Raw genomic sequence first — 12,503 nt, 5'->3', positions numbered from 1 at the left:
AGTCAACAGAAATGGTATGTTGCTATAGCTATTTTTTCTCACTCAATGGTATGTTTTAAGATCTATCCATATAGATAGATATACATGTATTTCATTGTTTTCAACTGACTTGTAAGTAATTTCATTATATTTATCATCCCTTTAAATACCCATTTCCTTGCTTTCCAATGTTTTACCATTTTTAAGAAGGCTATTCAGAGTATCATCAGATCATATCTCTGTGCTTCTCTGCAGCAGAAAACTAGAGGGAGAAAACTGATTTAGCTGTTCCTGATGTCATATTATATTGATATCTGTCTATGGAGCCTAAAAGATCAGTCTTTCATATTCTGAGCATAAGACATAAACCAATATATGATGATAGTAGTCCTGTGCCTGAGGTATATACTATTTACTTATTAAGGATATAGGTAAAGTAAATGTAGATGACTATTAAAATGTATAGGAGGGGTGCCTGGGTGGCTAAGTCAGTTGGGCCTCTGACTCATGGTTTTGGCTCAGATTATAATCCCAGGATTGTAAGAATGAGCCCCATGTTGGGCTCTGTTCTGATCAGGGAGACTGCTTAACATTCTCTCCTTCTTCTTCTGCCCCTCCTTTCTCTCTCTTTCTCAAAAAAAATACACATATGGGAAAAATAAAATAATATATATTATTAATTAATAATATATATTAGTCACAGATAGGATTTTTAAATACTTTACATTGATATGTGTTGACATTTGTGATAGGTGAATAACTCAAGAAACCGATATTTTCCAAGTGACAGTACAAAATTGTGCATGGGTAAGAGATCCAATCAAAATGGGAAAAAGAAAAATGGATTTTAATTTAACAGAATATAAGAGGTTCATTGGTCATCAGGTTTCACATTCCACATTGCAGCTAGCCTTTAAGAAACCATTACTTACCAAGTTTTGGTACAATATTGAAAAGAGTATTACTAATTAGCTAAAAAGGTTATTAAAATATTATTTTTTCTAAATACATATACATGAGGCCAGAATTTCTTCAACTATTTCAGCAGAATAATTATCGTACAGATTGAATACAGAAACACATGTAAGTATCCAGATGTCTTCATGAAGTCTGACAATAAATATATTTGCAAAAATGTGAAACATTGCCACTCTTTACATCATTTTTATTTGTTTTAATACATAGTTATTTTCCATAAATATATGCTATTCCATATTATATTAATATGTTATGAATTTGTATTTTTATTTTATGAGTTAAATAAATATATTTCAACTTCTTTAGTTTTTATTTCTAATATGGTAAATACTGATAAATATATTCTACATTAAAAAAGCTCTTTGTGGCCAACAACAGCATTCTTTTTAAGAGTGCAAAGACCAAAAAGTTTGAGGGTCACTCTACATAAGGCGTGAATCTAAAAAAAATTTCAAAATAAAAATTTGTGTGAAGAAATAATCATAGTCAAATCAAAAGATACTTTATATAGCAAATTTTTTAGCATCTACTACTCTAAGCCTTGAGGAAATAGCAGTGAAAGAGATTTATAGAGTCCATGCCCACAAGAAGCACACATTATGGTAAAGAGAGTCCTAAAAGAAACCTATGTACTAATAAATAAACATATTCAAATAGTGTTAGCTCTCATTAAGAATAAGAAAGAATATGGAAATAATGAGTAGGAGACATGGATGGGGGGTCATTTCATTTTGGGTCATCTAGGAAAGCTCCTCAGAGAGGTCAGAGTAAAGCTGCAGCTAAATATTGAGAAGAAGCCAGACCTGTGGATGAAGGTGACAGGGAGAGGGAAGAGAGGGTTCTGGAATAGGAACTAGAAGATACATTTTTTCTGAAGATGGTAGCAAATTTGGCAATGAAGGCCAATGCCACTGAGCTTTTAACAAAGAAGAGAGTCCAATTTTATCTTCTTTACATTATGAGGCAAGAATTATTTTTCTGATTTCACTGATAAGATTGAGGAATGGGGAACTTTTAAACCCCACTTGGTGTCATACGGCCAATTATTTGCAGAATTAGGCTTTGAAAATTGCATTCTAGACCAATCTAGTATAATGCCTCTCTCTTTCTCTTTTTTTTTTGTTAATAATAAATTTATTTTTTATTGATGTTCAATTTGCCAACATACAGAATAACACCCAGTGCTCATCCCTTCAAGTGCCCCCCTCAGTGCCTGTCACCCATTTATATAATGCCTCTCTTAAGAGAGGTAATTCTAAATGAAATGAAGTGATGACAGGGGTTAGTGAGAGAAACAGAGTAAATGTTCAGAGAAATTTAATAGTCTCTGCTTGCCCTACCCCTAATAACCAGCAAAATGCCCCTCATATGTATACTGCTGTGCTGGATATAATAGGGAGGTATAGTATCATTAGGAGCATTAAGTCATACACAGTATTACAAAATTAAGGTCAAATTAATAGCATTGGAGGTCAATAAAATAGGACTTCTATAGAAGAGAGATCAAGAAACGGTTTAGAATTGGCTTGCAAGTAGCTGAGGCTACACAGGGACTTTCTGCTTTTGTTTTATATTTATTCTTTTTTAAAAAGATGTTATTTATTTATTTTACAGAGAGAGAGAGAGAGAAAGAGAGAGCAAGCAGGGGAGCGGCAGAGGGAGAGGGAGAAGTAGGCTCCCTACTGAGCAGGAAGCCAGATGCAGGGCTCTATTCCCAGGACCCCGAGACCATAATACCATGACCAGAGCCAAAGGCAGGAACCCAACTGACTGAGCTACCCAGGAGCTCCAGGTTTATACTTATTCTTACAAACAAAAGTTAAGTGTGCCCAACTTTTATAAGATTAAAAGAGAAAATTTTATCAATTGCTGCATTAGCAGATGGTTATATATATTATCAAAGGATTTTCTTTTTCTTTTTTTTAAAGGTTTTATTTATTTATTCATGAGACACACACACACACCGAGAGAGAGAGAGAGAGAGAGAGAGAGAGAGAGAAGCAGAGGGAGAAGCAGGCTCCATGCAGAGAGCCTGACATGGGACTTGATCTGGGCCTCCAGGATCACGCCCTGGGCTGGAGGCAGCACTAAACCTCTGAGCTACCCAGGCTGCCCAGATTATATCCTTTTCAATGGATTTACTACCTAGTAATTGCTCATTATTTATTTAACTATCAGTTGCATGCTGATTATTTAACAGAGAGAGTAGACAGTAAAATATCTAAGAATTTAATTTTTTTGGAGACAATTTTTTTAAAAATTAGAAATAAGTGGTAAAATATAAGGACTTATGAGTACTTTATTTACATTAAAATTGATGGAACCTATCTATTGTATATAATGTAAGATATTAAGATTTTATTTGAGTAAAAACAAAAGCACCCTGTCTACCACTGTATGATATGTGCCACAAATACATTTTAAATGTAGAGCCTAGGGATGCCTGGGTGGCTTGGTGGTTGAGCATCTGCCTTTGGCTCAGTGCGTGATCCCAGGGTCTTGGGATCGAGTCCCACATCGGGCTCCCTACAGGAAGCCTGCTTCTCCTTCTGCCTGTGTCTCCACCTCTCTCTGTGTCTCATGAATAAATACATAGAATCTTTTAAAATATATATATATAAAATAAATGTAGAGCCTAAAGTTGAAACATTGGGGAGTGAATTATCCTTTTACCTTCTAAAGTATTTCATTTTTTAATATACACAACCCCCTCAAACTGTGAAGGTAATCAATTTGATGATATTCAAATATGTAAAGTTCTCATAGCCTTTTGTGTTTTTTTTTCTTTTGTGTGTTTTTTTCCCCCAAAGTACACTTCCTTTTTATATATTTATTTTAATATTTCATCAAAATCTTCTCTACTAAAAAAAAAAAATCTTCTCTACTATGCTATAAACTCCTTAAGAACAGTCACTGTGTGACTGGTTATTTCCCTTGGACCACATTACACAGAAGGATTTCAATAATTCAAAATCTTCTTGGTGGAATCAATCAATGTGCTTCTGCTGTTGACAAACAGGCTTTTATGCTGTCCTGTGATCAAACATCCTGCCACACCATGCTATCCTATCTAACCTGTGTGAACCCTTTCCAATGGACCATAAAGCTCCTAGGTGATCCTTTTTTCTTAACTGTCAGGGAAATTTGTTTTTTTAACTAATTCATACCAATGGCATGAATGCCTAACACTGTGTCGAATGTGCCATCTCTCTACTTCACCTTCATCCTATCCCCCACCACACGTATAGATAGTTCTGTAGCCAGACACAGTTATCCAAAAGAAATGCCTCTAATAATGGAAATTTAAGCACAATGACCATTTTTAAAGTGACATTTTAAAAGAAACATTTCAGCACTCTGAACAATAACCCACATGCATGACCGTCAGCATGCTTATAATTTAAACACCTCGACAGATATTTTCTTTTTCTCTTTAAATTCAATTTGTCAACATATTGTATAACACTCAGTGCTCAGATGATATTTTCTGATCAAGACTAACTGATCATTTGTTGGTAGACATGATGTATCTTTAAGTAGCACAAAGCTGAAACTCACTATAAATAAACGGTCCAACTTAATTAGGATATAGTTTAAATATTCTATAGTCTGTAAAAAAAAAAGTAAAATGTGTAAGTATGAAAAAACATCAAAGTGAAGGAAATGCAGTCTGTGCCTGATTAGATAATATCAAAGTGAAATGTTACCTTTTGGTGTAGTTATTCAAACAAGTACTTAAAAAATCATTAGTGGATTTTACCTGCAATTATCCACATGAATTTTTTTCACTGCCTTGGATGGGATGAAAGATTCCAGGTTATTGATTTCTATAACTTTGATGCAGCCAGTAAAATTCTCAACTGGTCCAGAAATCTGAGATGGAGGGAGAAAAGGAGGGAAGGGGAAAGTGAGAGAGAATTTTACATTATTTTCTTTAATATATTATTCTTGCTGTAAACTAGTCAATCAGACTGCAAGGTTGATTTATTCAACATATTGGTAGAAAGTAATTCAACTCTTTTGCTAAACATAATTCCAAAAATGAGTATAAAAGAATACTATCATAATCAAAAGTTACTTGGAATCTGTAGATCTTATCACTGTATGATTCACTTACATATGAATAAGGAAAAATTTTCATTATTATAGTGAATTATAGCTGAAACATGGGAGAAAATCTAATACCCTCATCCTCCTCATTCTCCACATCGATGGATTATACGTTTCCATCTTTTGCTTCTGTTCCGTGTACTTTTTCTTTCAAACATTAGTTACCTTGCCCCATACACAGTTATCAAAGCATCAAGAAAACTTTCTCTTTCTGTTGTCAAAGGAAACATAGTAAACTATGAATATCTGTGACATCCCGCAGCCCTGATGGATTCTACATGCCTTTGTGTAAAGTTGTGTGGCCTATCCTCTTTAGGAATAACTTGGGCCAAAACTAACAACTAGAAAGATTGCCAAAGGGCCAAAATTAAAAAAAAAAAAAAAAAAAAAAAAAGGACATTGGAAAGCATTTGTTTTGTTGAACAAATAAAACTTCTTAAAGATAAACAGACATAAGACTTCTCATTTTACTCACTGTGAACATACAATACTATTCTATTAGTTCTATGCCTACACAAGTTTAGATTTATGTGAAAAAGAGAAGTTAATAAAAAGTAAAAGGGGCACAGCTCAGAGTTTAATAGTTAGATATGAGTATTTATTTCAGGTTCTGTTTTCTGTTATGTTCTTGATACTATTAAAAATTTCAAGCTAAGATGGACCAAACTATGAGCAGGATAGTCACTGAATTTGTACACTGAAAAATAAATTGCCTATCTTGATTTTTGAATTAAAAATAAGCACTATTTGCATTTTCAAGACTTGGCTTCTCATTGAGTGTAATATTAAAAAGGATGGAAGGAAGGAAGTCTTTGTCTAGCTTAGAAATTTTAGGGTGAATTTATTTTATCTCATCTTTTAACTGAGATTCTTGGTTTAAAAACCTTTAAATATTTTCTCTGCTTTCTGATATAAACACAAATGTTCTACAAACCCTCTCAACAAGCAACACTCTGTCAAGCCTCAAAAATGACTGAACTAGAAAACAAAACAATATTTCACACAGCGAGTTTACAAAGAAGTCAGTTCATTCCATAGAAAACAGATACTTGGCTCTTACATGTTGCAGAAGGGAAAAATATTGTTAGCTTAAAGTTTTAATGGAGTTTATTAATCTTTTTGTTTTTAACTTTAATTTGCATTTTTATCACAGGTATATATAAATATAGTTTATAAATTTTAATATAAAATTTACATATGCCTCTCCTGAAACATCATAAATTTCTGAATATACAGTTTCTGGTTTAAAAATTAAAAACCTAAATAGTCTTGGAAAAATGCTATTGATGGTAATGATTATGAATGTCATACTTTAATATAGCTCAAAAGTAGCATAATGTATGTGCATATTTAAATACATTTTTTTCTCTGTTCATGAAGATCCTTATTACTTATGAGGATGAGAAGTATGGAGAAAGGAACAGCTTTTTAAATATATACAAAGCTATGAAAAATGCTTTAAAAGAAAATGGTTCTATGATTACTCTATATGATGCTTAATAGAATTTTATGATTCAAATCTCATTCACATATTATGGGTTAAAAGACAAATATTAATTTATTTACCCTAGACCTTACTACAAGAAAAAATTTCCATACCCCTTAAACTTGAATGAATTCAAAATTCTTTCATTTCTTCTATATTAACAGATTCAAAACTTTCCAGTCTTTCACACGTTAACTTCAGGGACTCTTGTTCAGGATGAGTTAATTAGTTCCCAAATTCTCATGTAAGACTTTATGATTTTGAATATGGAAATTTCACTTTGCGAAAAAATAAATAAATAAATCAAACTTGTACCCAGAAACAGTACATCTGAATAGTAAATGCAAATCACGTGGGCGTTAGATAATTTATAGTGTTGAGAACTTTTTCTTCTTGAATTTGATTAATTTATAATACTCTGGTTAGTTAGGTCTCTGGGATGGGGTTTTAAGAAGTAAAAGGGAAACACAAGATATATAATTGATATGACGAGTTACATGTAACCAAATATAATAGACTCATTAAAGACAAGAAATCATGAAAAATCACCTATATGAGATTATAGAAATAGTACTATTACATGTTATCTCCCTTCAGTGAGAAAACTTTGTACTCCCATATACTCCTGGGATTTGTCATATTTGGTTCTTATTTTTGTTTGAGAGAAATAAGGAAATAATGACCCTCAGTTACTTCTAAATAGTGTAAAATGGCCACCACACAGCATCAAGAATATAATTCACAGTACTGAATAGTAATCATAACAGCATTCTCATTTTTTACCTCAAATTTGTCTCCAAGTTATAAATACACCTTCAATATATTCTCATTTTTTCTACCTTTACATTAACAGAAGAGTATTTATTCTATTTCTGGTATATGATGGCCTTTATTCTCATTTTTTTTCCAAATTTTTATTTAAATTCTAGTTAGTTAACATACAGTGTAATATTGGTTTCAGGAGCAGATTTTAGTGATTACTTACAACTTACATATAACAACCAGTGCTCATCACAACAAGTGCACTCCTTAATGCTCATCACCCGTTTAGTCCATCACTTGCCATTCTCCCATCCAGCAACCTTCAGTTTGTTCTCTATAGTTAAGAGTCCCTTATGGTTTGCTTACTTTTTCTTTTTTTATACCTTCTCCTATGTTCATCTGTTTTGTTTCTTAAATTCCACATATAAACGAAATATGGTATTTGTCTTTTTCTGACTGACTTATTTCACTTAGCATAACATATTCTAGCTGCATCCATGTCTTCAATGGATATTTGGGCTCTTTCCATATTTGCCTATTGTTGATAATGCTGTTATAAGCATTGGGGTTCATGTGCCCCTTTGAATCAGTATTTTTGTATCCTTTGGGTAAATACCTAATGGTATAATTGCTGGACTAGGGTACTTCTATTTTTAACTTTATAAGGAATCTCCATACTATTGTGGCTGCACCATTTTCATTTCCACCAAGAGTGTAAGAGGGTTACCCTTTTTCCACATCTTCTCCAACATCTGTTGTTTTCTGAGTCACTAACTGTAGTCATTTTGACAGGAGTGAGGTGGTATCTCATGGTGGTATTTGATTTGTAATGATGAGTGATGTTGAAGATCTTTTCATGAGCCTGTTAGGCATCAAGATGTCTTTGGAAAAATGTTTATTATTGTCATCTGCCCATTTTTTAAACTGGATTATTTGTTTTTTGGGTATTGAGTTTCATAAGTTCTTTATAGATTTCAGATACTAACCCTTTATCAGATGTCATTTACAAATATCTTCTCCCATTGCAAAGGTTGCCTTTTAGTTTTGTTGATTGTTTCCTTAGCTGTGCAGAAGCTTTCTATCTTGAAGAAGTCCCAATAGTTTATTTTTGCTTTTGTTTCCCTTGTCTGCAGAGACATGACTAGTAGGAAGCTGCTTTGCCTGAGGTCAAAGAGGTTGCTGGTTGGTTCTCTTTTAGGATTTTGATGGTTTCCTGTCTCACATTTAGGTCTTTCGTCCATTTTGAATTTATTTTTCTGTATGGTGTAAGAAAGTGGTCCAGTTTCATTCTTTGAACGTGGCTATCTAGTTTTCCCAACATCATTTGTTGAAGAGACTGTCTTTTTTCCTTTGAGTATTGATTGTTTCCTGCTTTGTCAAAGATTAGTTAACTATATAGTTGTGGGTCCATTTCCAGGTTTTCTATTCTGTTCCGTTGATCTATGTGTCTGTTTTCGTGACAGTACCATACTGTTTTGATGTCTACAGTTTCAGGATAAATCAAATGCATATTATGACAATATCACGCATGTCTGGAGGGAGATGACTCAAAACCATGAAATATAGTTGCCAATTTTGATTGCAAGTATAATTATTAGCTCATGAGATTTTTCTTCTCATTGCAACAAAAGAAATCCTACTTTGACTAGTAAAGAGCTGGGGGGAAAAACAGTGCAATACCAAAGAGCAACTCTATATTCCATTTGTAATCTCTAAATACTATTTCACACCAAAAGCAGTCTGGATTTCTTGGAGAAATGCCTAATTATTCATCTGGGAAAACATAAGAAACCATGGAAACTCTACAGTACGAAGAATTTAGTTTCTTCATCAAAATTTTGCTCAAAAAATAAAATTGACAGAAGACTTTATACATAAAATGTTATTGAGTATTCATATCACAATATATGGATACTATTTGGTTTATTTAGCTTGATTTAAACAAACTATTTTAAAAGAAGGTTATAAAACAGGAAAATGTGAAAACTAACAGTATATGATAGTAAAAATTATTACTTCTTAAAGGTGATAATACAGTTATGGTGATCATTTTTGAAGATGACTTAGCTTACAAAAATAAAGACAAGAACATTTACAAATAAAATGTTCTGATGTCTGAGATAAGCTTCCAGAACATCTTGAAGACGGAGGGTGGAGTACACATTTCAAGATGAAATATGGCTGTGTCTTTTCATTTGCTGAAGTTGCCAGTGAATTCATCACATTCTTTTTTTCTACTTTTGCATATGTTTGAAATTTTATTAAAACAACAACAACAAACTTCTACTTCTTTTTTTAAAAAATATTTTATTTATTGATTCATGAAAGACACAGAGAGGAAGAGAGGCAGAGACACAGGCAGAGGGAAAAGCAGGCTCCATGCAAGGAGCCCGATGTGGGACTTGATCCCAGGACCCCAGGATCATGCCTGGAGCCAAAGGCAGATGCTCAACCGCTGAGCCACACAGGCATCTCCAAACTTCTACATCATAGACACTCAGTCACCACTTCAGCTGGTGTTTACTTGACTTACTCCCCCAGCATTATGGCACCCCCAGCAGCTCTCCAGCTCTAATACAGTGGTTTAAAGTACCCTAGTTGTTCCAAAATCTCCATTTCTTCTGATATTTTAATCTGTTACTTCTTTTCTTAACTATTCCTTCTTTTAAAAACAGGAAGTTCATTCAGCTGTACCCTCTTCCTTACCACACTTCTCCCTCATGCTCACCTTTTAAGCTCTTTCTTCCAACACAAGAAAATTCGCTTTATTGCTGTCTAATTTAATCTTATTCTCTCAATTCCTACTCATGGATGATGGTACATGTTTTTGTGTGAAAGGTAAATCGTGGACCATTTTAAGAAATAAAATTTTATGTTTCTATTTTAACACTGAAAACTTTTCACCATCCACAATCATCAGAGTAGCACAAGAAAAACAATTCTGGCTTGGTAAAAAGGCTTGATAATAATTTTTTTTTTTAAATACTAAGAGCAATGATAATAAAATAAAAGTAATAATCACTATCTATTGAGTATTAACTATTATGCATTTATCCTTCATAATAATCTTAGCAGATAGATTCTATCAGCATCTTGGTTTGTTATTTCCTATTTATTTTATAGTATTTCTATTACTGAAGTCCTTAAAAGATTCTCTAGCATCATATTTACACAGGTAGTTTTCAACCAAAAAATGATTTTTCACCTTTCTTTGCACATCAGTGCCTTATTGGAAGAAGGCATTATGCAAGCACATTTCAGTTCCTCTGTTCCTCTCTTTTTTTTTGGTGGGGGAAGCCAGCCACCCCAAAGGCAGTCTATCTTCAGACTACTATATGTTGAGGAACTCTCCCAGAAGTTGCCAAATTCTGTATGTGGCTAAATTTAATGTTTCAATATGGGACAAAGTATTTGGCAGTCCACCAGCTGAAGATCTTAATCTATATCTCTAACTTAGCTATTATCAATAACAAAGCTTACAAGTGTAACTTCATTTCTCTGACACCTTGTGTGTGCTGTTTAATGGGTTCTAAATTTGTTTGGAAAATAGCTCTTTCAAATTGCACCAATCTCTGTTAGGTGTTGAAAGATAGGGTAATTTGCCCAAGTCACAAACCTAGGACATGGCATGGCATAACTAGACAAGATTTTAGGTCACCGAGCCTGAAGATTATGCTCTTCCTCACTTTCCTATACTAAGAATCCTTCAAGTTTTGTTGTTATCCTTTACCCACTATGGATCTGGCATTATTTAATTGTTCAAATATTGGGAATTAATATTTATTTATTGTAGGTTTCTTAGCATTATATGCTTTTAGCTCAAATGCCTTTAACAGGAATTTGAATATGATCATAAATCCTTATATGATTATTATGTTTCAAAACGAAGACAGGATATTGTGATATAATCTATGCCTTGCTTATTTCTGATCTTGCAACTAGTAAAAAAAATCATAAAATTTGGGGAAAAATCTGTTACACATTAGCACTGTTATAGACTAAATGTGCCCCCTCCCAAATTCCTATGTTGAAACTAAATTCCCAGAGTGGAGGTATTTGGAGGTAGACCTTTGGGAGGTGATTAGGTCATGGGGTTGGTGATCTCATAAATTGGATTAGTGACCTTATACAAGAAACCCTAGAAATATCATTCAACTCTTCCACTAGGTAAAGATGCAGCCAGAAGATCTTATCTATCTATGAATCAGGAAGTGGGTCCTCACTAGACACCAAATGTACTAGAACCTTGATATGGATTTGCCAGTCTTGCAATATATTTTCTTAGAACCATAAATTTGGCACCATTTACAAGCTAAAATTTAATTAGGTATCAATTATGTCAATTCCCACTTAACTTTACAATGGAAACTATTTATTAAAAGTAACACCTTATGAAAATTCAAGCATAATTTAAGATATGAAAAATAAGTTATCATTTCCTTTCAGTCTGAATAATTAGGAAAATGCGAACTTAAATAGGAATTTGATCTACAATGTTGTTCAATATTAGATAAGAGTTAATGATTCTATAAAATAAATATTTAGACTCATGTTATAAATAAATAATTTCTTTAGATTCAAGGTTTTCTTCTGATTTTTAATTTTTATTTTTTTAAAGATTTTTAATTTATTTGAGAGAGAGTGAGAATGAGAGAGATCACAGACAGAGAGGAAGAGGGAGAATCAGACTAGTCATGGAACCAGAAGCCTGATGCAGGGCTCAATCCCAAGACCCTGAAATCATGACCTGAGCCAAAGGCAGAGAGATGCTTACCAACTAAGCTACCCAGACACCCCTTCTTTTGATTTTTTTAATGAAAATAAGTGTTATTTAAACATCTCATTTTTTTCTTAATTTTAAAATCAAAAAGTGAAGAAATTCTTCAAAAAACCTCACATTGAATTTGCAACTCACTGATGTCCTATTTGATGGTTGAAGGATTCCTGAAATAAGAAAGCTTTAGGTATTCTTAAAGTGAAATATTGGAAAAGGCAGATGCTATCTTTGCTTAAATTACAAAAATAAAATAGGTAGTTTTCTATATTTGCAATGGTTACTTGAAGAAGTCAGCAATAAAAATTCAAATTTAAGTTAAATGTTGCAGTTTTGCAGTTTTTTGCTAGTCTTAGTTCACTAAATAAAAATGCATTTGAAAATAAGATTCTACTGTGTTGACACCAGTAACCA

The 12,503-nt window shown here is 33.1% G+C and overlaps 1 protein-coding gene and 1 long non-coding RNA gene across 2 annotated transcripts in view; one reads left to right on the top strand and one right to left on the bottom strand.

Moving 5' to 3' along the window:
• EYS (EGF-like photoreceptor maintenance factor) overlaps nt 1-12,503 on the bottom strand; it is a 1,514,868-nt gene that overhangs the window by 486,726 nt on the left and 1,015,639 nt on the right. The window contains exon 27 of the mRNA XM_077903501.1: nt 4,718-4,830. Within this exon, the coding sequence (XP_077759627.1) occupies nt 4,718-4,830 (113 nt within the window). The remainder of the gene's footprint in view (nt 1-4,717; nt 4,831-12,503) is intronic.
• Nucleotides 1-12,503, top strand: part of LOC144317301 (uncharacterized) — a 95,398-nt gene that overhangs the window by 13,035 nt on the left and 69,860 nt on the right. The window lies entirely within an intron of this gene.

This window comes from Canis aureus, chromosome 7 (genome assembly GCF_053574225.1).
Source record: "Canis aureus isolate CA01 chromosome 7, VMU_Caureus_v.1.0, whole genome shotgun sequence".
Classification (NCBI taxonomy): Eukaryota; Metazoa; Chordata; class Mammalia; order Carnivora; family Canidae; genus Canis; species Canis aureus.
The sequence above is the reverse complement of the archived record's forward strand: the minus strand, read 5'-3'. Positions and strand labels throughout refer to the sequence as shown.